The following is a 20702-nucleotide window of genomic DNA, read 5'->3' on the forward strand; positions in this document are numbered from 1 at the left end:
ACATGGTGCATCACCTCATCGCTAACTCACTGGTTGATCACTCCCAATCTTGTTTCCACTCCAGTGACTGACACAGAAACAGCCCCAGTCCAAGTGGTTAATGACTTGTCAACTGCTAAATCCAAAGGCTTCTACTCTGTTCTCATCTTTCTTGATTTCTTCTCAGCTTTTGACAAAGTGGACAATCCACCATTCCTTCTGCTCCTCTGATGCTGCTCCTCTTTGTCTATTCCTACACTGGCCAGCACTGACCAATACTCCATTTTGAGCTTAGCTGCTAACCTCATCCACCTCTCCTGCTCCTCTGATGCTGGTCCTCTCTGCCAATTCCTACACTGGCTGCCAATGACCAATAATCTATTCTGTACTCACCTGGCTACCTAATATTGAGGGCTCCTCTGGCTATTTAAACTGGGGGTCACATCTGGTTACCTTACTAGGGGGCTACATCTGTCTACCTACACTGGGGGTCACATCTGGCTACCTATACTAGGGGGCTAAGTCTGTCTACCTACACTGGGAGTCAATGCTGTCTACCTATATTGGAAGGCTACGTCTGTCTACCTACACTAGGGGTCTACGTCTGTCTACCTACATTAGGGGTCACATCTGGCCACCTACACTGGGGGTCACCTCTGACTACCTATAATGAGGGACTACAACTGTCTACCTACACTGGGGGTCACAACTGGCTACCTATACTGGGGGGCAATGTATGCCTACCTACACTGGGGGTCACATCTGACTACCTATCCTGAGGGGCTATGTCTGTCTACCTACACTGGGGGTCACATCTGACTACCTATACTGGGGGGCTATGTATGGCTACCCAGTGGTGGACATACGGCCATGCAGGCCGTGCCGCCACACGAGGGCCCCTGAAGTTCTGTTGCTTCAGGGGCCCATTAACTATTGCTGTTTTTTTTTTTTTATTTTTTTTTTTCCTGGGGGGCCCCGACTCCAATCCTCCCCCCCTCACCTCGGGCCCCCCCCCCCTCATGCGGCGGGAGAGCGGCAAATACAGGAAGTCTCCGGGGCTCCAGCAGGCGCTAGAGGCTCAGCAGCTTGGTCTCCGATGCATAGGCGTAGGGCCCGCGGTCGCAGAGGTCGCCGTGGCGACCGGGCCCGCCTCCTAAAGAGGCAAGGGAGGGGCCCGGGGGCCTGGACCCCCCAGGTGTTAAAATCTGGCTCCCGGAGGCAGAGCAGGATCCTGCAGCGCAGCAGCCAGTTTCTCCCGGAGGCAGAGCAGGGCTACGGCAAGATGGCTGCCGAAGCCCTGCACTAGAGACTATTTGTGTGTCTCCAGTACAGGGCTTCGGGCGCCATCTTGCCGCAGCCCTGCACTCTGCCTGTCAGCGAGGGAGAAACTGGCTGCTCCGCTGCAGGATCTTCGCTGGAGGAGCTGCAGGAGGGAGGCTGGCTGCACGTCGGGGAGCTCACGTCAGAGGCTGGCCAGGTGAGTGAATTTTTTTTATTTGTACAGGTTTCTTTTCTGGTGACTGCTCCCCACATAGCGATTATTTTCTGGTGACTGCTCCCCACATAGCGATTATTTTCTGGTGACTGCCCCCACATAGCGATTATTTTCTTTGTGACTGCCCCCAAAATAGCGATTATTTTCTGGTGACTGCCCCCACATAGCGATTATTTTCTGGTGACTGCTCCCCACATAACGATTATTTTCTGGTGACTGCCCCCACATAACGATTATTTTCTGGTGACTGCCCCCACATAACGATTATTTTCTGGTGACTGCTCCCCACATAACGATTTTCTGGTGACTGCTCCCCACATAGCGATTATTTTCTGGTGACTGCCCCCACATAGCGATTATTTTCTGGTGACTGCCCCCACATAGCGATTATTTTCTGGTGACTGCCCCCACATAGCGATTATTTTCTGGTGACTGCTCCCCACATAACGATTATTTTCTGGTGACTGCCCCCACATAGCGATTATTTTCTGGTGACTGCCCCACATAACGATTATTTTCTGGTGACTGCCCCCACATAACGATTATTTTCTGGTGACTGCCCTCACATAACGATTATTTTCTGGTGACTGCCCCCACATAACGATTATTTTCTGGTGACTGCTCCCCACATAACGATTTTCTGGTGACTGCTCCCCACATAGCGATTATTTTCTGGTGACTGCCCCCACATAGCGATTATATTCTGGTGACTGCCCCCACATAGCGATTGTTTTCTGGTGACTGCCCCCACATAGCGATTATTTTCTGGTGACTGCTCCCCACATAACGATTATTTTCTGGTGACTGCCCCCACATAGCGATTATTTTCTGGTGACTGCCCCCACATAACGATTATTTTCTGGTGACTGCCCCCACATAACGATTATTTTCTGGAGACTGCTCCCCACATAGCGATTATTTCTGGTGACTGCTCCCACATAACGATTATTTTCTGGTGTCTGGTGACTGCTCCCCACATAACGATTTTCTGGTGACTGCTCCCCACATAGCGATTATTTTCTGGTGACTGCCCCCACATAGCGATTATTTTCTGGTGACTGCCCCCACATAGCGATTATTTTCTGGTGACTGCCCCCACATAGCGATTATTTTCTGGTGACTGCCCCCACATAACGATTATTTTCTGGTGACTGCCCCCACATAACGATTATTTTCTGGTGACTGCCCCCACATAACGATTATTTTCTGGTGACTGCCCCCACATAACGATTATTTTCTGGTGACTGCTCCCCACATAACGATTTTCTGGTGACTGCTCCCCACATAGCAATTATTTTCTGGTGACTGCCCCCACATAACGATTATTTTCTGGTGACTGCCCCCACATACCGATTATTTTCTGGTGACTGCTCCCCACATAGCGATTATTTTCTGGTGACTGCCCCCACATAGCAATTATTTTCTGGTGACTGCCCCCACATAACGATTATTTTCTGGTGACTGCTCCCCACATAACGATTATTTTCTGGTGACTGCCCCCACATTGCGTTTATTTTCTGGTGACTGCCCCCACATAGCGTTTATTTTCTGGTGAAAGCTCCCACATTGTGTTTATTTTCTGGTGAATGCCCCCACATTGCGTTTATTTTCTGGTGAATGCTGCACACATAACGATTATTATCTGGTGAATGCTGTGCACCTAACGATTATTTTCTGGTGAATGCTGCGCACGTAACGATTTTATGATGAATGCTGCGCACATAATAATTATTATCGGGTGAATGCTGCACACATAACGATTATTTTCCATCAGACTGGCATCTTGCTACTAATTGCCCTATTTCCTCTGGGTGCTGCGTATGTTTGCAAATTGAACGTGGCAGCCATGCTGCTGGAAAGCGGTATTGATATAGCCATGCCATGCACAGCTATGGGGATTTGGATATGTGTGTGCTTCAAGTGTTGCAAAGGGGGGGGGGGGGGGCTGTTGTTGCCGGGAGGGGGGCCCACATCCAGATTCCGCATCGGGGCCCAGAGGTTTCTAGCTACGCCACTGCTCCGATGTCTCTCTACTCTGTATACTGCTCGCTACTAAACCAGGAAGTAGCGAGCAGTATACAGAGGAGAGAGACATCGGAGACCAATCGGCTGAGCCTCTAGCGCCTGCTGGAGCCCCGGAGACTTCCTGTATTTGCCGCTCTCCCGCCGTGCATACCGGGAGGGGGGTCCCCGAGGTGAGGGAGGGAGGATAGGAGTCGGGCCCCCCACCCGGATAGCTGCCCACCCACCTAGCTACCTACCTACCCGCCCGGCTATCTACCTACCTACCCACCCGGCTACCTAACCACCCACCCGGCTACCTACCCCCACGGCTACCTATCCACTCACCAGGCTACCTACCTAAAGACCCACCAGGCTACCTACCTACCCACCCGGCTACCTAACCACCCACCCGGCTACCTACCTACCCACCCACCAGGCTACCTACCTAACCACCCACCCGGTTACCTACCTACCGGGCTAGTTACCAACCCACCCGGCTACCTACCCACCCACCTACCTACCCACCTGGCTACCTACCCACCCACCAGACTACCTACGCACCCAGCTACCCACCCGGCTACCTACCCACCCGGCTAAACCCACCCACCCGGCTGCCTACCTACCCACCCACCCACCAGGCTACCTACCTGCCTACCGGGCTAGTTACCAACCCACCCACCAGGCTACCTAACCACCCACCAGGCTACCTATCCACCCACCAACCAGGCTACCTACCCACCTGGCTACCTACCCACCAGGCTACCTACCTACCCACCCACCCGGCTACCTACCTACCCACCCACTAGGCTACCCACCCACCCGGCTCCCTACCCACCCAGCTACCCAGCCACCCACCTGGCTACCTACCCACCCACCCACCAGGCTACCTACCCACCCGGCTAAACCCATCCACCCACCAGGCTGCCTACCTACCCACCCACCCACCAGGCTACCTACTTACCTACCGGGCTAGTTACCAACCCACCCACCAGGCTACCTAACCACCCACCCACCAGGCTACCTAACCACCCAACAACCAGGCTACCTACCCACCAGGCTATACACCCACCCACCAGGCTACCTACCTACCCACCCACCAGGCTACCTACCTACCCACCCACTAGGCTACCCACCCACCCGGCTACCTACCCACCCAGCTACCTAGCCACCCACCCGGCTACCTACCCACCCACCCACCAGGCTACCTACCCACCTGGCTAAGGGCTACCTACCTACCTACCCACCCACCAGGCTGCCTACCTACCTACCCACCCACCAGGCTACCTACCTACCCACCGGGCTACCTACCTATCCACCCACCCACCAGGCTACATATCCACCCAGCCACCCATGGGAGCTGCGCGCCGGATGGAGGCTGGGACAGGAGGTCTGCTGCTGCAGGTGAGTAAATGTTTTTTTTTAAATTTATATTAGCAGGTGTATGTTCTGGGCAGGTCTGCCACATGATTGCATGTATTTTCTGTGCAAATCTGCTACATGATTGCATGTATTTTCTGGGCAAATCAGCCGACATGATTGCACGTATTTTCTGGGCGAATCTGCCGACATGATTGCACGTATTTTCTGGGCAAATCTGCCGACATGATTGCACGTATTTTCTGGGCATATCTGCCGACATGATTGCACGTATTTTCTGGGCATATCTGCCAACATGATTGCACGTATTTTCTGGGCATATCTGCCGACATGATTGAATGTATTTTCTGGGCATATCTGCCGACATGATTGAATGTATTTTCTGGGCATATCTGCCGACATGATTGAATGTATTTTCTGGGCATATCTGCTCACATTACATGTATTTTCTTGAGAGAACCTGCACAATTATGTGAATTTTCTGGGGAAAGGGTCACCAAAACTTGGGCCCAGTGTCTTTGCGTTGCACTTTTCAAGGGAACCTGAGGTGAGAATAATATTGAGGCTGCCATATTTCTCTCCTTTTAAGCAATACTAGTTGCCTGGCTGCCGTGCTGGTCCTCTGCCTCTTAATCTTTCAACCATAGACCCTGAACAAGCATGCAGCAGGTCAGGGGTTTCTGACAATATTGTCAGAACTGAGAAGATTAGCTGCATGCTTGTTGCTGGTGTAATTCAGTTTATTACTGCTGGTGTAATTCAGTTTATTACTGCAGCCAAAAAGATCAGCAGGCCCGCCAGGCAACTAGTATTGTTTAAAAGGAAATAAATATGGCAGCCTCCATATCACTCTCACCCCGGGTTCACTTTAAATTACAGTTAGCTCCACCCTCATCCGGTCACTGCCATGCCCATTTTTTGCTGCGGTGCTACGTGCCGCAGGTTCTATCCACACCCATTTTTTGCTATAGCCACACCCATTTTTTGCAGGTTGTAGGGGCCCACAATTGCAATTTTGCACAGGGGCCAACTGCTGGCTGTGTCCGCCACTGTGTCTACCTACACTGAGGGTCACATCTAGCTACCTATACTGGGGTGCAATGTATGTCTACCTAAACAGGGGGTCACCTCTTGCTACCTATACTGGGGGGCTATGTATGTCTACTTACACTGGGGGTCACATCTAGCTACCTATATTGGGGGGCTACGTCTGTCTCCCTACACTGGGGGTCACCTCTGGCTACCTATACTGAGGGGCTACATCTGTCTCCCTACACTGGGGTCACATCTAGCTACCTATATTGGGGGGCTACGTCTGTCTACCTACACTGGGGGTCACCTCTGGCTACCTATACTGAGGGGCTACGTCTGTCTCCCTACACAGGGGGTCACATCTAGCTACATATACTGGGGGCTATGTCTGTCTACCTACACTGGGGTCACATCTAGCTACCTATATTGGGGGGGCTACGTCTGTCTACCTACACTGGGGGTCACATCTAGCTACCTATGAGTGTCTATGAGGAAAAACAAAAGATGTGCAATCTTGCGCTAACGCAGGTGAGAGGTCAAAGTGGACCGCAGACTGATCACACACTGGCAGCTCCTCAAACACTCGGCTGTGAGCGGACTACTGGAAAAGGAAGCAAAAGACAGGAGGAGCGCTCCGTAGTGTGATACCGTTTAATAAAATGAAAACTGCGCTTCCAAGAGGGGATGTCCTTTTTATTCTGGGCTATATGCCAATTTTAAATGCCTACTGTTCATACACATCTAGTAAGTGTATCTTTTATTGCGCAGTTTTCATTTTATTAAACGGTATCACACTACGGAGCGCTCCTCCTGTCAATAAAAGTGTATCTTTTATTGCGCAGTTTTCATTTTATTAAACGGTATCACACTACGGAGCGCTCCTCCTGTCTTTTGCTTCCTTCGGCTATGAGTGTCTACCTATACTGGGGGTCTATGTATGTCTACCTACACAGGGGGTCACATCTGGCTACCTATACTGGGGGCTATAAGTGTCTGCCTATAGGGGGGGTCAACTCTGGCTACTTATACTGAGGGGCTACGTCTGTCTACATACACTGGGGGTCACATCTGTCTATCTATACTGAGAGGCTTCTTATACTGGGGGTCACATTCTATTGGAAGCTGATCTGATTACCGCATCATAACACTGTTCCTGAGTATGTGTTGGGGTTGAGGGGGGGATTTGCATACACTCGCCCTGATACTGCCCTGCACAGTTGCTCCCTATCTTGGCCCCCTGATCGAACAATCACCAGCTCTGCTTGAGCCACCATCACAGGAAGACACTGAAATGTCACAGGCAATGGCAGCTTACATTCCTCAGTGAATACAGAACAGGAATATTCTATGTGCTGAAGAGGATTGCTGATCACTGTCTCGCCACTTACAGCACTTTCTGTGTTAAGTAGTATTATCATTATCTATATGTAGTTATCATCTAGAAAATGAACTTTGGACTATCTGGGAATGTAAACAGCGATGGGGTGTGTAATGGGAGTATGGCTCTAATGACTTATATACACACAATTTGAAAGCAGGGCCAGCCCAAGGCAGAAGTACCTGAGGCTCTAGCTGGATCCAGTGAGGAAACAGGCTTGGGGAAGGGAACCTAATGTATTCATTGGTTCCAGGTTCAACCCCACTGGTTGCATGCTTGTTCCAGATGTGATTCCACTGACTGCATGCTTGTTCCAGATGTGATTCCACTGACTGCATGCTTGTTCCAGATGTAATTCCACTGACTGCATGCTTGTTCCAGATGTGATTCCACTGACTGCATGCTTTTTCCAGATGTGATTCCGCTGGCTGCGTGCTTGTTCTGGTGTGATACCACTGGCTGCATGCTTGTTCCAGGAGTGACTCCACTGATTGCATGCTTGTTCCAAGGTTGACTTCACTGGCTGCATGCTTGTTCCAGGTGTGACAACAAGTGGATTGTTGCATGTTTGATCCAGGTGTGACTCCAGTTGTTGCATGTTTGTTCCAGCTCTGGCACCACTGCCTGCATTCCAGGTGTGACTCCACTGGCTGCATGCTTGTTCCAGGTGTAACTTCACTGGCTGCATGCTTGTTCCAGGTGTGACTCCACTGGCTGCATGCTTGTTTCAGGTGTGACTCCACTGGCTGCATGGTTGCTCCAGGTGTGACTACACTGGCTGCATGCTTGTTCCAGGTGTGGCTCTGCTGGCTGCATGCTTGTTCCAGGTGTGACTCCACTGGCTGCATGCTTGTTCCAGGTGTGACTCCACTGGTTGCATGCTTGTTCCAGGTGTGACTCCACTGGCTGCGTGCTTGTTCCAGGTGTGACTCCGCTGGCTGAATGCTTGTTCCACATGTGACTCCGCTGGCTGCATGTTTGTTCCAGGTGTGGCTCTGCTGGTTGCATGCTTGTTCCAGGTGTGACTCCACTGGCTGCATGCTTGTTCCAGGTGTGACTCCATTGGCTGCATGCTTGTTCCAGGTGTGGCTCTGCTGGCTGCATGTTTGATCCAGGTGTGACTCCAGTTGTTGCATGTTTGTTCCAGGTCTGGCACCACTGCCTGCATTCCAGGTGTGACCCCACTGGCTGCATGCTTGTTCCAGTTGTGACTCCACTGGCTGCATGCTTGTTCCAGGTGTGACTCTGTTGGCTGCATGCTTGTTCCAGGTGTGGCTCTGCTGGCTGCATTCTTGTTCCAGGTGTGACTCCACTGGCTGCATGCTTGTTCCAGGTGTGACTCCACTGGCTGCATGCTTATTCCAGGTGTGACTCCGCTGGCTGCATGTTTGTTCCAGGTGTGGCTCTGCTGGTTGCATGCTTGTTCCAGATGTAACTCCGCTGGCTGCATGCTTGCTCCAGGTGTGACTCCGCTGGCTGCATGCTTGTTCCAGGTGTGACTCCACTGGCTGCATGCTTGTTCCAGGTGTGACTCTGCTGGCTGCATGCTTGTTCCAGGTGTGACTCCACTGGTTGCATGCTTGTCCGAGGTGTGACTCCACTGGCTGCATGCTTGTTCCAGATGTGACTCCACTGGCTGCATGCTTGTTCCAGGTGTGACTCCACTGGCTGCATGCTTGTTCCAGGTGTGACTCCACTGGCTGCATGCTTGTTCCAGGTATGACTCCGCTGGCTGCATGCTTGTTCCAGGTATGACTCCGCTGGCTGCATGTTTGTTCCAGGTGTGGCTCTGCTGGCTGCATGCTAGTTCCAGGTGTGACTCCACTGGCTGCATGATTGTTCCAGGTGTGACTCCACTGGCTGCATGCTTGTTCCAGGTGTGATTCCACTGGCTGCATGCTTGTTCCAGGTGTGGCTCTGATGGCTGCATGTTTGATCTAGGTGTGACTCCAGTTGTTGCATGTTTGTTCCAGGTGTGACTCCACTGGCTGCATGCTTATTCCAGGTGTGACTCCGCTGGCTGCATGTTTGTTCCAGGTGTGGCTCTGCTGGTTGCATGCTTGTTCCAGATGTAACTCCGCTGGCTGCATGCTTGTTCCAGGTGTGACTCCGCTGGCTGCATGCTTGTTCCAGGTGTGGCTCTGCTGGCTGCATTCTTGTTCCAGGTGTGACTCCACTGGCTGCATGCTTGTTCCAGGTGTGACTCCACTGGCTGCATGCTTATTCCAGGTGTGACTCCGCTGGCTGCATGTTTGTTCCAGGTGTGGCTCTGCTGGTTGCATGCTTGTTCCAGATGTAACTCCGCTGGCTGCATGCTTGTTCCAGGTGTGACTCCGCTGGCTGCATGCTTGTTCCAGGTGTGACTCCACTGGCTGCATGCTTGTTCCAGGTGTGACTCCGCTGGCTGCATGCTTGTTCCAGGTGTGACTCCACTGGTTGCATGCTTGTCCGAGGTGTGACTCCACTGGCTGCATGCTTGTTCCAGATGTGACTCCACTGGCTGCATGCTTGTTCCAGGTGTGACTCCACTGGCTGCATGCTTGTTCCAGGTGTGACTCCACTGGCTGCATGCTTGTTCCAGGTATGACTCCGCTGGCTGCATGCTTGTTCCAGGTATGACTCCGCTGGCTGCATGTTTGTTCCAGGTGTGGCTCTGCTGGCTGCATGCTAGTTCCAGGTGTGACTCCACTGGCTGCATGATTGTTCCAGGTGTGACTCCACTGGCTGCATGCTTGTTCCAGGTGTGATTCCACTGGCTGCATGCTTGTTCCAGGTGTGGCTCTGATGGCTGCATGTTTGATCTAGGTGTGACTCCAGTTGTTGCATGTTTGTTCCAGGTCTGGCATCACTGCCTGCATTCCAGGTGTGACTCCACTGGCTGCATGCTTGTTCCAGGTGTGACTCCTCTGGCTGCATGCTTGTTCCAGGTGTGACTCCACTGGCTGCATGCTTGTTCCAGGTGTGACTCCACTGGTTGCATACTTGTTCCAGGTGTGACTCCACTGGCTGCATGCTTGTTCCAAGTGTGACTCCTCAGGTTGCATACTTGTTCCAGGTGTGACTCCACTGGCTGCATGCTTGTTCCAGGTGTGACTCCACTGGTTGCATGCTTGTTCCAGGTGTGACTCCACTGGCTGCATGCTTGTTCCAAGTGTGACTCCTCAGGTTGCATACTTGTTTCAGGTGTGACTCCACTGGCTGCATGCTAGTTCCAGGTGCGACTCCACTGGCTGCATGATTGTTCCAGGTGTGACTCCACTGGCTGCATGCTTGTTCCAGGTGTGATTCCACTGGCTGCATGCTTGTTCCAGGTGTGGCTCTGATGGCTGCATGTTTGATCTAGGTGTGACTCCAGTTGTTGCATGTTTGTTCCAGGTCTGGCATCACTGCCTGCATTCCAGGTGTGACTCCACTGGCTGCATGCTTGTTCCAAGTGTGACTCCTCAGGTTGCATACTTGTTTCAGGTGTGACTCCACTGGCTGCATGCTTGTTCCAGGTGTGACTCCTCAGGTTGCATGCTTGTTCCAGGTGTGACTCCACTGGCTGCATGCTTGTTCCAGGTGTGACTCCACTGGTTGCATACTTGTTCCAGGTGTGACTCCCCTGGCTGCATGCTTGTTCCAGGTGTGACTCCACTGGTTGCATGCTTGTTCCAGGTGTGACTCCACAGGCTGCATGCTTGTTCCAGGTGTGGCTCTACTGGTCTCCGCTATATGCCGTAATGCGAATTACGGTTTTAGCGGCGCTCAGACAATAATTTGGGGAAAAAAACACATAAATCCAGGCACATCGCCTCTAGTTAGGACATTTAAATAAGTAATTTAAGGAAAGGGAGGTGCTAAAGGGGGTGTGGCAGAAAAATAGCAAAAATCAGTAACCCTTTGCACGCTCGCATGCAAATGTTCAAACAAATGCATTCACAGATTCACTTATCCAGGCACCACTGTTATCCCTACAGCTAAATTAAAAGCCGGGGTCTTAGTTCACAAAGGATTGCATTCTCATGCTCAGTCACCTGTAGAGATAACAGTGGTGCCTGGATGAGTGAATCTGTGAATGCATTTGTTTGAATATTTGCATGCGAGCGTGCAAAGGGTTACTGATTTTTGCTATTTTTCTGCCACACCCCCTTTAGCACCTCCCTTTCCTTAAATTACTTATTTAAATGTCCTAACTAGAGGCGATGTGCCTGGATTTATGTGTATTTTTATTGTTATGGACCCTTGTGGCCAGGGTTTTAATCTAGTGCACTCCCTCCTTCCTGTTTGTTTTTGTCAGCATGCACACAGCTTATGCTGGTGTATGTGCATTGTGCGCATGGATACATTGGGATTAGCTCCCTTATGCGATTGGTATGATGCGCTATCTGTCCCAGGAGAGGACGTCAGGATGTGTGCCCCAAATCCCCAGATAGGTTTGATGCAATGAATGTTTGCATGTCTGCACTATGCATGTTACAGGGCCAGAGTTAGGACACCTACGTTTACCTGGGTACTTCTGCGCAGTGTAGGTGACTAAGCATGAGAATGCATTCTTCTGTGAACTAAGACCCCGGCCTTTAATTTAGCTGTAGGGATAACAGTGGTGCGTGAATGAGTGAATTTGTGAATGCATTTGTTTGAACATTTGCATGTGAGTGTGCAAAGGGTTACTGATTTTTGCAGACAACAATTTGGGTACTGCCAAAAGACGGAGCCCAAATTATTTAAAAACAGCGTAATTCGGTTGTCAACTATAGCTGGCAGCCAAATTACGCCTTACCCTCTGAGCCCATGCCGTACTGGAAGGGGGAATAGTAATTAATGTCGCCAGGACTTTTGCAGGAGCAGGGTGAGACTTTTTTGGCTTCACCCTGTGCCCAAATTTCCCGTTTTTACATGTATGCCGTTAAAAAGACTTGTCATTTTTATTATTATTATTTATACAGCAAATAGTACGTATATTTGCCAGAGATAGTTATACAATAGTATTTCGGCTGTACAGCCAACCCCAGCGAAAACATTGAAAGTTTGCCCGGAACATGGATATAGGTATAGCTGCAACACCAATGGGTAAGATACTTTCTTTAAACCACATTTAAAAGAAAAAAAATCCTACCGCCACGTTAAAATCCATTTTCTCATTATGTTAAAAAAACAAAAACATTTTCTAAAATACTACAAGGGCTTCTTTTTAATTATTGTATTTGTGTTGACTGCTCTCCCTAACATGGAGCTGGGAAAAAAGGGCGCATGCCGCTAGTGGACAAAAAGGGCGCCGCCATTCACTCCCATAATAAATAGCGTTTAATGGGCGCCGAGTAGGAAAAAAGGGCGCCGGAGCTAAATAAAGTTTATAAACGGCGCCAGGAGCTAAATAAAGTTTACAAACGGCGCCCGGCGATGTTTAATGATTTATAACTGAACTTGTGGTGATTTACGTTTATAAAATGCACCCGTGCTGAATAACGTTTATGAAAATACTAAACATATTTATCTTATTTAAATAATTAAAACATTATTTAAAGTTTTATCCCTTACTGTTTGTAAAACATTATTATTCACAAAATAAAGCGATCAGTACGTAACGTAAATTGCAAAATATTTTTTCAATCCACAATTAGTAAAACATTATTATCCACATAATAAAGGGGGGTCTTAGGTTTAGGCACCAACAGGGGGGTCTTAGGTTTAGGCACCAATAGGGGGGTCTAGGGGTTAGGGGTAGGTACAGGGAGGGGTACTTAGGCAACAACAGGGGGGGTCTTAGGTTTAGGCACCAACAGGGGGGTCTTAGGTTTAGGCACCAACAGGGGGGTCTTAGGTTTAGGCATTAACAGGGGGGTCTTAAGTTTAGGCACCAACAGGGGGGTCTTAGGTTTAGGCACCAAGAGGGGGGTCTAGGGGTTAGGGGTAGGTACAGGGAGGGTTACTAAGGCACCAACAGGGGGGGTCTTAGGTTTAGGCACCAACAGGGGGGTCTTAGGTTTAGGCACCAACAGGGGGGTCTTAGGTTTAGGCACCAACAGGGGGGTCTTAGGTTTAGGCACCAACAGGGGGGTCTTAGGTTTAGGCACCAACAGGGGGGTCTTAGGTTTAGGCACCAACAGGGGGGTCTTAGGTTTAGGCACCAACAGGGGGGTCTTAGGTTTAGGCACCAATAGGGGGGTCTTAGGTTTAGGCACCAACAGGGGAGTCTAGGGGTTAGGGATAGGTACAGGTAGGGTTCTGTGTAAGAGTAGGCTTAGGTATAGTTTTAGTAAAATTTTAGTAATAATTACTAATGTATTACAACACTTATTACGAACGTAGTTATTTATATCGTCTTTAAAAACAATATTTTCAGATTTTATTATAAGAACAAACCATAAATGACGGTTATTCACAATAATATACAATTATAACAATTAAACATATATTATTGTTTTTTTTATAAACGTAATTATAAGTTTAACTTTTGAAACAGGGAAGATTAACGTTTTCACAATTTCCGATTTCATAAACATTATTTAATGATTTATAATTTTGTTAAACATTATTTGTAAACGAAATATAGCACACTATATTTATAAACCCTATTAATGATTAATTATTATTTAGAGTTTACACCCCGCGCCCTTTTTGTCCAGGCGCCCTTTTTGTACGTACGCCCCTAACATACCTAGCAACGTTGGTGATGATACCATGTATTGGGGGCTTTGTCTTAATGCAAGTTCACAAGACTGATTTGCTAACATTTAGGAGGGTGGAAAGTTCGATGAAACGCTTAAGAACTTGCCTGCAATGATTTCGTTCATCTCTACTCCTCGCACAAAGCCACAATGAATGGAAGAAGAGCTCTGAAGATGTCCCGTGCTTGGAAATATTGCAATGATTGAAATTATCACTGATTGGCTAATCGCAGGGATCATGTGACTAGACGCCTGCATGATTGGCTTCTAATCCTGTTCCCAGCATCTACTGATGGGGTTATTACCTAAAGAAGAACCCCACAAAGCATTACAATGCCCCTGAGATATACCACTTATTGTCATTCATTTCAAACACATTATTCACTGCGTTTCTAAACCTCATTGAGAGATCCTATAATAATATTCACTTTCTGCCCCCAAAAAGTTAGGCTCTGTTCCCACTTAAAGGACCTCTGTCGCGAAAATCTTAAAATTTACAATACATGTAAACCTATACAAATAAGAAGTACGTTTCTTCCAGAGTAAAATGAGGCATAAATTACTTTTCTCCTATGTTGCTATCACTTACTGTAAGTAGTAGAAATCTGACATTACCGATTTTGGACTAGCCCATCTTTTCATGGGGGGTTCTCATGGTTTTCTTTATTTTTAAACGCACTTAGTGAATGGCAGTTGCTCTGTCCAACTGCCAAAAAAGTGTATTGTGAGCAGGGAGGCTGGCCAGCAACGTTGTATATAAATCTTTTTCAGGGAGTGTCTTTATAAAGAATAAAGGCCATGCTGAATATCCCCCATGAAGGGATGGACTAACCCAAAACCTGTGGGTAATGTCCGATTTCTACTACCTACTGTAAGTGACAGCAACATAGGAGGAAAGTAATGTATGGCTCATTTTACTCTGGAAGAAATGCACTTCTTATTTGTATGTGTGTTACATTTTAAGATTTTCGTGACAGTTCCTCGTTAAGTGAAGGAACGGACATTTTTTGTCTGTTCTCCTCTGCACAGTGAACAGCTCCTACTTTATAAATTGGAGCCATTCACACTTGTCACGCTGCAATGGATCCACTGGATCTGATGTAGTAATAGGACCGCACTTCCGTGCAGTCTGTGATAATCCCGGGCACACGGATGCCTTCCCCCATATAGCATAAGGGAAATGCATCTGTCCCGGGCTACAGCCGGACCACGACGGACCATCGGTTCCTGCTGGCCACACGTGATCCGGTACAAGTGGAAACACAACCTTAGGCTCCCTGCACACTGCAAATCCGTTTTCCGATTCCGATTCCGATTCCGTTTCCGATTTTCCTTGAATACATTCAACAGAAAAACGGATCAAAAAACGCAGCATGCAGTTAAGATTAAAAATCTGAATCGGAATCGGATGTAAAAACAGATTAAGCGGAATCGGAATCTGAAATGCATGCAGTGTGCAAGAGGCCTAAGTGTGTTTTGGCCTCAGTTTAACTGACCCATCAGAAAGTGCTTCTAGAGATCCTACAGCTTAATTCACAAACGAGTGCTGCTTCAACAATTGGTGGCCACTATTCACACTACACTCTCTACTTGTAGCGTAGCGGACCTTACTTAGTTACCTGCGCTGCTTCCCTAACAACGTGCACTCTTTTAAATACCGCCCACTGCTGTGAAGTATTGCGACTATGATAATTCACAAGCGCAGCTGCTACTATGTTAATTAACATAGTAGCGGACACACTAGTGAAGTATCACAGTCGCAATACTTCGCAGCGGTGAGCGGTAATTAGAAGAGCGTACGTTGCTAGGGAAGCAGCACAGGTAACTAAGTAAGGTCCGCTACGCTGCAAGCAGAGAGCGTAGCGTGCCTAGCGGCCTCTAATTGTTTTGCTGACGCAGCACTCGTTTGTGAATCAAGCTGTTACTGTGTTAGTGAAGACAAGCTCACAATTGTCGAGACAAGTCTATTGTTCCGCTAAGGTCAACTCTATTATCTTTGGATCTGTCAGTCAAGCTATCTTATTGGCGATTGGATTATTGGTCAGAGCGTATGAAAGCAGGGGCGTAACTACAATTCATGGGGCACCCAGTGCAAAATTTTGATATGTTCACAACCCTTCCCTTGCCACCCCTGGCCTTCAGGGGGTTAATGCACAGCACTGAGTAACAGATTCCCTCTTCATTAATACAGTAAAAGTGAATGAGGCTAGGTTCACATAGGACATAGCGTGAAAAAGTAAAGTTTTCCGTGGGTGCGTTTGCTTTTTACTGCATTTTTGGTGCGTTCTGCGTTTGCTAGCGCAGATGCGTTTTTCAAGCATTTTGCATGCATTCCATTGCGTTTGCGGTTCGCTAATAGAAAACGCATATGCGGTTTGTATGCGTTTTTACATTTACATATATGCAAATCAATAGGAAGACAACAGGAAGCGGAAATACGTCAGAGATCTTTAATTTTTAATTAAAAGCGCACTAAAAAACCGCATGTAAAACGCAATGCATATAGGTTACCATAGACTTTCATTATGTGCGTTTTGGCAGCCAGCCTGCATATTTCGCAACGCTACAAGCGTAATGCAGCTCCTTCTGCGTCCAATAGACTAACATTGCTGCATAAAATGTAGCGTTTTAGCTCCGCAAGTGTTTTTGCTATGTGTGCAACCGGCCTGAAGGAGACCATACAAGCAAACATGTGTTCTCCCAATGTAGCAAACAGATCAATCCCTTTCTGATCCCTCCACACACTACACATTAGTGGTGGGCAGAAATTACGCCTATACATAATTGCGCATCGTAATTGTAAATGCGAAATTTGCAGATTACGTGTAAAAACTTTTGCATGTATAAGTAATCACTAACCATAATTAGGCATAATAGTGTAATTTACACGTAATTTAGTTCGGTTTTACGCATACAAACTAATTTTTTGGCTGGTGAACGCGTTTTTTTTTTCCCGGCATATGAGCGTATTTTTGCACATTGAATATTTAACTAATAGCCACGCATGTGCAGAACATTGGTGAATAGATGGGAATATTTTTACACATTGAACGTGAATTATACGTAATTACAGGAGTAATTATGATTCACAAGCGTAGTATGCTGTACATAACGTAAATTAATTACGCAATGCATAGTTGTGAAAAATTAAGCAAAATTTTGCATAATCGTCAATGACCCGTTACCACAGGTAGATTTTCAATAGATTTCAGCATCGAACCGCATTGCTGCACTATATTGAGCTGCCACTTCCCGCCGCGTCTGGTTGACCCAAATCAATGCAGCATATTGTGCTGTACAATTCTGGCAGACTCGATCAGAGTGGTTGAATCTACCAGGTAAATTCAATGTGTGTATGGCCTGCTTAGTGACAATGGTCTCAATTATGGTAGCTATGTGAGGTAAAACAATTTTGTAGGTAAAATACCTCATGAGGTATTTTTCTCTTTTTTTTTGCAATTCTGAAAGATTTTTCTCCATTTCCGAACATGAGGTAAAACATGAGGTAAGACATGAGGTGAACACATAAAGTGAAGTATTTTTGACATCTCTTATAAAAAAAAACAAAAAAACAAATATTGGGAGTTTTATTTCTACTATTCTTTTCTATTACACAGCCTGAATAGGAACACCACTAAAATAGCAATAGAAACTCCACTAAAAACTGCAAAATGCATACAAATTGACTTTACCTCCAGGTACAGGCAGGTCTTAAATGATGCGCTAACTTGCCCCCTAATTTCCATGAGAATAGCTATTTTCTGTAAAATGAATGCAAATTACCTCATGAATTACCTCATAATTTACCTCATGAGGTAAAACATGACTAAAATCTAAATGTCATTACCCCATGAGGTAAATTACCTCACATGAGGTAATTTGTTTGATAACCCTACCAGAATTGAGGCCAATAATAGTGATGTTTCTTACCTGTGACGAGGACGGTCTTGCCCGGCGTCGGCAGCATCTCTCTGACCGGTAGCGCCACATAATAGAGCGCGCACGCCACAATGAAGATGATCGCGCCAAGCAAGGCTGGGAACACAAAGTAACAGAACAATTCCAGGAGCATCAGAGACTGGAGACCCCACAGAGAGGCATTCTCTATCTTCACCTTGTTCTTGGCTAACTTGTGAATGACCAGTCCGGAAAAGAGAGCGGTCAGAGCCACGTAGAGCGCAGTCACATCCCGGGGGTCACCTTCCATTGTCTAGCCCGGCCAGAGGAGCTCTCAGCAACTGTCATACTTGTCAATAAGTTGCCTTTTATAAATATTCATTCTTCCCACCTCTTCTTGTGTGACTGTGTGCTGTGTGTCTGACTCCTCCTCCCCACAAGTAGAAGTAGTTCACTAAGTCATTCATCATGATTACAAGAGATGACAGGAGAGTTTCTCTATAGAATCAGCATGCCACAATGACACTGTGTCAACTTGTCACACACAGAGGCTGCTCTATTTCCCATTGTCTGTGCAGCTACCAGAAGAGCTTACAAGCCAATGTCCCGGCTACATGGTAAAGAGGCAGCCTCTGGCTACATACATTTTCTAGGAGGAATAGCATGCGAGCACAAGTAGGGTAGACAGATATCCCACCGACAATGTCCCCCCCAGCCCCAGGCTACAGCTGTCCGATGTGAATGTGGACCGCGGTGGGGCGTTTAGAATTCATTACTGGCTGTATCTTCCTGAGAGATACCTTGCCACCTTACCCCGAGGTGCTACACAAATGTGACCATGACTAATACTTGTCTAACAACCTAGAGCAGTTATAAGAAACAATAGGAGAGAGAGCCCTGCCCTAGTAACTGTACTGCATGAGCAGGGGAGTCAGTAGCGCAGATTGTACTGTGCTCAGTGGCACAACCCATCACTGCTCTGCTTAACTAAAGGAAGTGTGTATATGAAAATTAAAGAGAAACTGTACTGAAAATAAGGCATTGAATAAAAAAGCTCTTTTTTGTAACAATTTACATTTTTTTTTTACTATATTAATTTAGAAAAAGAAATTATTTAGTCAGTATTTGTCCATTGTAAAATCTTTCTTCTCTCTGATTATTAATCTGAGATGTATTGCAGGAGGCAACATTTAGTTCTGGCAGGTGATCTCTGCAGGATGTTTGCTTACTGAGGGTTCTGGAGCCAGTACAAAATATACTGTAGCTAGACTTCCAGAATGATTGGGGGGGGGGGGGGGGGGATTCCACATAACTAAACAGCCTAGGCTGTGACATCATTGGTAGGGTGGGGTTACATATTAATGTGAAGCAATATATAGATATAGGAAGTGTTTGCAATGCTGAAACCAGAAAAATTACCATAACTGATGAGAAAAACAATTGTATCTACCCCCCTTCTCCTAAAAATGACTTTTTTGTAGCTATCCCCACGGTTTTATTTTATATTTACATCTAGTATTTAAGTTTTTACCGTTTCATTGTCTCTGCACACTGATACCTTCATTGAAGTATGCCAGAGCTGCAATCTATGAATTATTGAACCTTTTTATCTCTTTTCTACTTTCAGAAGCAGTTTACTGACAGGAAAGTGTTTTATGGTTGTACTTTTCAGGGAGGGTTTTGCTATAGTCTGACCAAGTCCGACCCATCCCAACCCGGAAGAAAACTGTCACTTGCATACCTGATGTTTAACTATTTCTGGCAGAGAAAGGAAAAAAAGAACACAGCCTAGTTTTTTGTGTACATACACATGTCTATCTCATCATGTCACATGTCACCTTGGTTGTCCTTTAAAGAGAGACTCCGACCAAGAATTAAACTTTATCCCAATCAGTAGCTGATACCCCCTTTTACATGAGAAATCTATTCCTTTTCACAAACAGACCATCAGGGGGCGCTGTATGACTGACATTGTGGTGAAACCCCCTCCCACAAGAAACTCTTGAGTACGTACTCCTGGCAGTTTCCTTTCTGTGAACCTTGCTGCATTGTGGGGAATAACTGTTTACAGCTGTTTCCATCTGCCAAAAAGCATGCGGCAGCTACATCATCTGCCAACAGTAAAAATGTCACCATGTCATAAATGTCAGAATGTAAATCAGGGATTTAAAAGATTTTACAATGGGAAAACACTGACTAAATAATTTATACATAATTATTGTAAAAATGAAGCACTTTTTTTATTACATTATTTTCACTGGAGTTCCTCTTTAAGCTGTACACATTGTCCCGGCCCTGGTTGTCAGATAAGATCCTTGACCAGGGGATAAGTTATGACTGGGGCAGTTATATAAAAAATACAATCAGAAGTGACCCTTAAAAACAGTGCTTGGCAAGATTTAAATCCATACAAATCCAGTTCCAGTACAGGTACACAGAGGCAAAATATAGCAATAAAATCCTATTGTAAAATCCTGATAGGAAAACCAAACCAAAAATAAAAAAGGATAGGATAGTAAGAAAATATCCATATCAGAATGCAGATCAGGAAAGTTGGCCACACACAATACAATAAGATGTTTAATTTCCCCCATTGTTAAATCAATATAGAGAGAAATTGAATGTTTTTCTTTTTCTATATTTATTCATCAAGGACATCCGAGGTGAAAATAAACTGATGAGAAAAACAATTGTACCTGTCCTCCTTCTGTTAAAAATGACTTTTTTTTTAGATATCCCACAGTTTTATATTAGATTTAAAACTAGTTTTTACAGTTTTATTGTCTCTGCTCAATGACACCTTTGTTGAAGTATGCCAGAGCTCAAATCCATGAATTATTTACCCTTTTTATCTCTTTCCTGCTCTCTGACTCCATTTACTTACAGGAAA

At 46.7% G+C, this 20702-nt stretch overlaps 1 protein-coding gene across 1 annotated transcript in view; it reads right to left on the reverse strand.

The window, feature by feature from the left end:
* Nucleotides 1-18213, reverse strand: part of HSD17B2 (hydroxysteroid 17-beta dehydrogenase 2) — an 88327-nt gene extending 70114 nt beyond the window's left edge. Inside the window, exon 1 of the mRNA XM_068259454.1 lies at nt 17846-18213. Within this exon, the coding sequence (XP_068115555.1) occupies nt 17846-18122 (277 nt within the window). The 5' untranslated portion in view covers nt 18123-18213. The remainder of the gene's footprint in view (nt 1-17845) is intronic.
* Nucleotides 18214-20702: the final 2489 nt, after the last annotated feature.

This window comes from Hyperolius riggenbachi, chromosome 11, assembly GCF_040937935.1.
Source record: "Hyperolius riggenbachi isolate aHypRig1 chromosome 11, aHypRig1.pri, whole genome shotgun sequence".
NCBI classification, from domain to species: Eukaryota; Metazoa; Chordata; class Amphibia; order Anura; family Hyperoliidae; genus Hyperolius; species Hyperolius riggenbachi.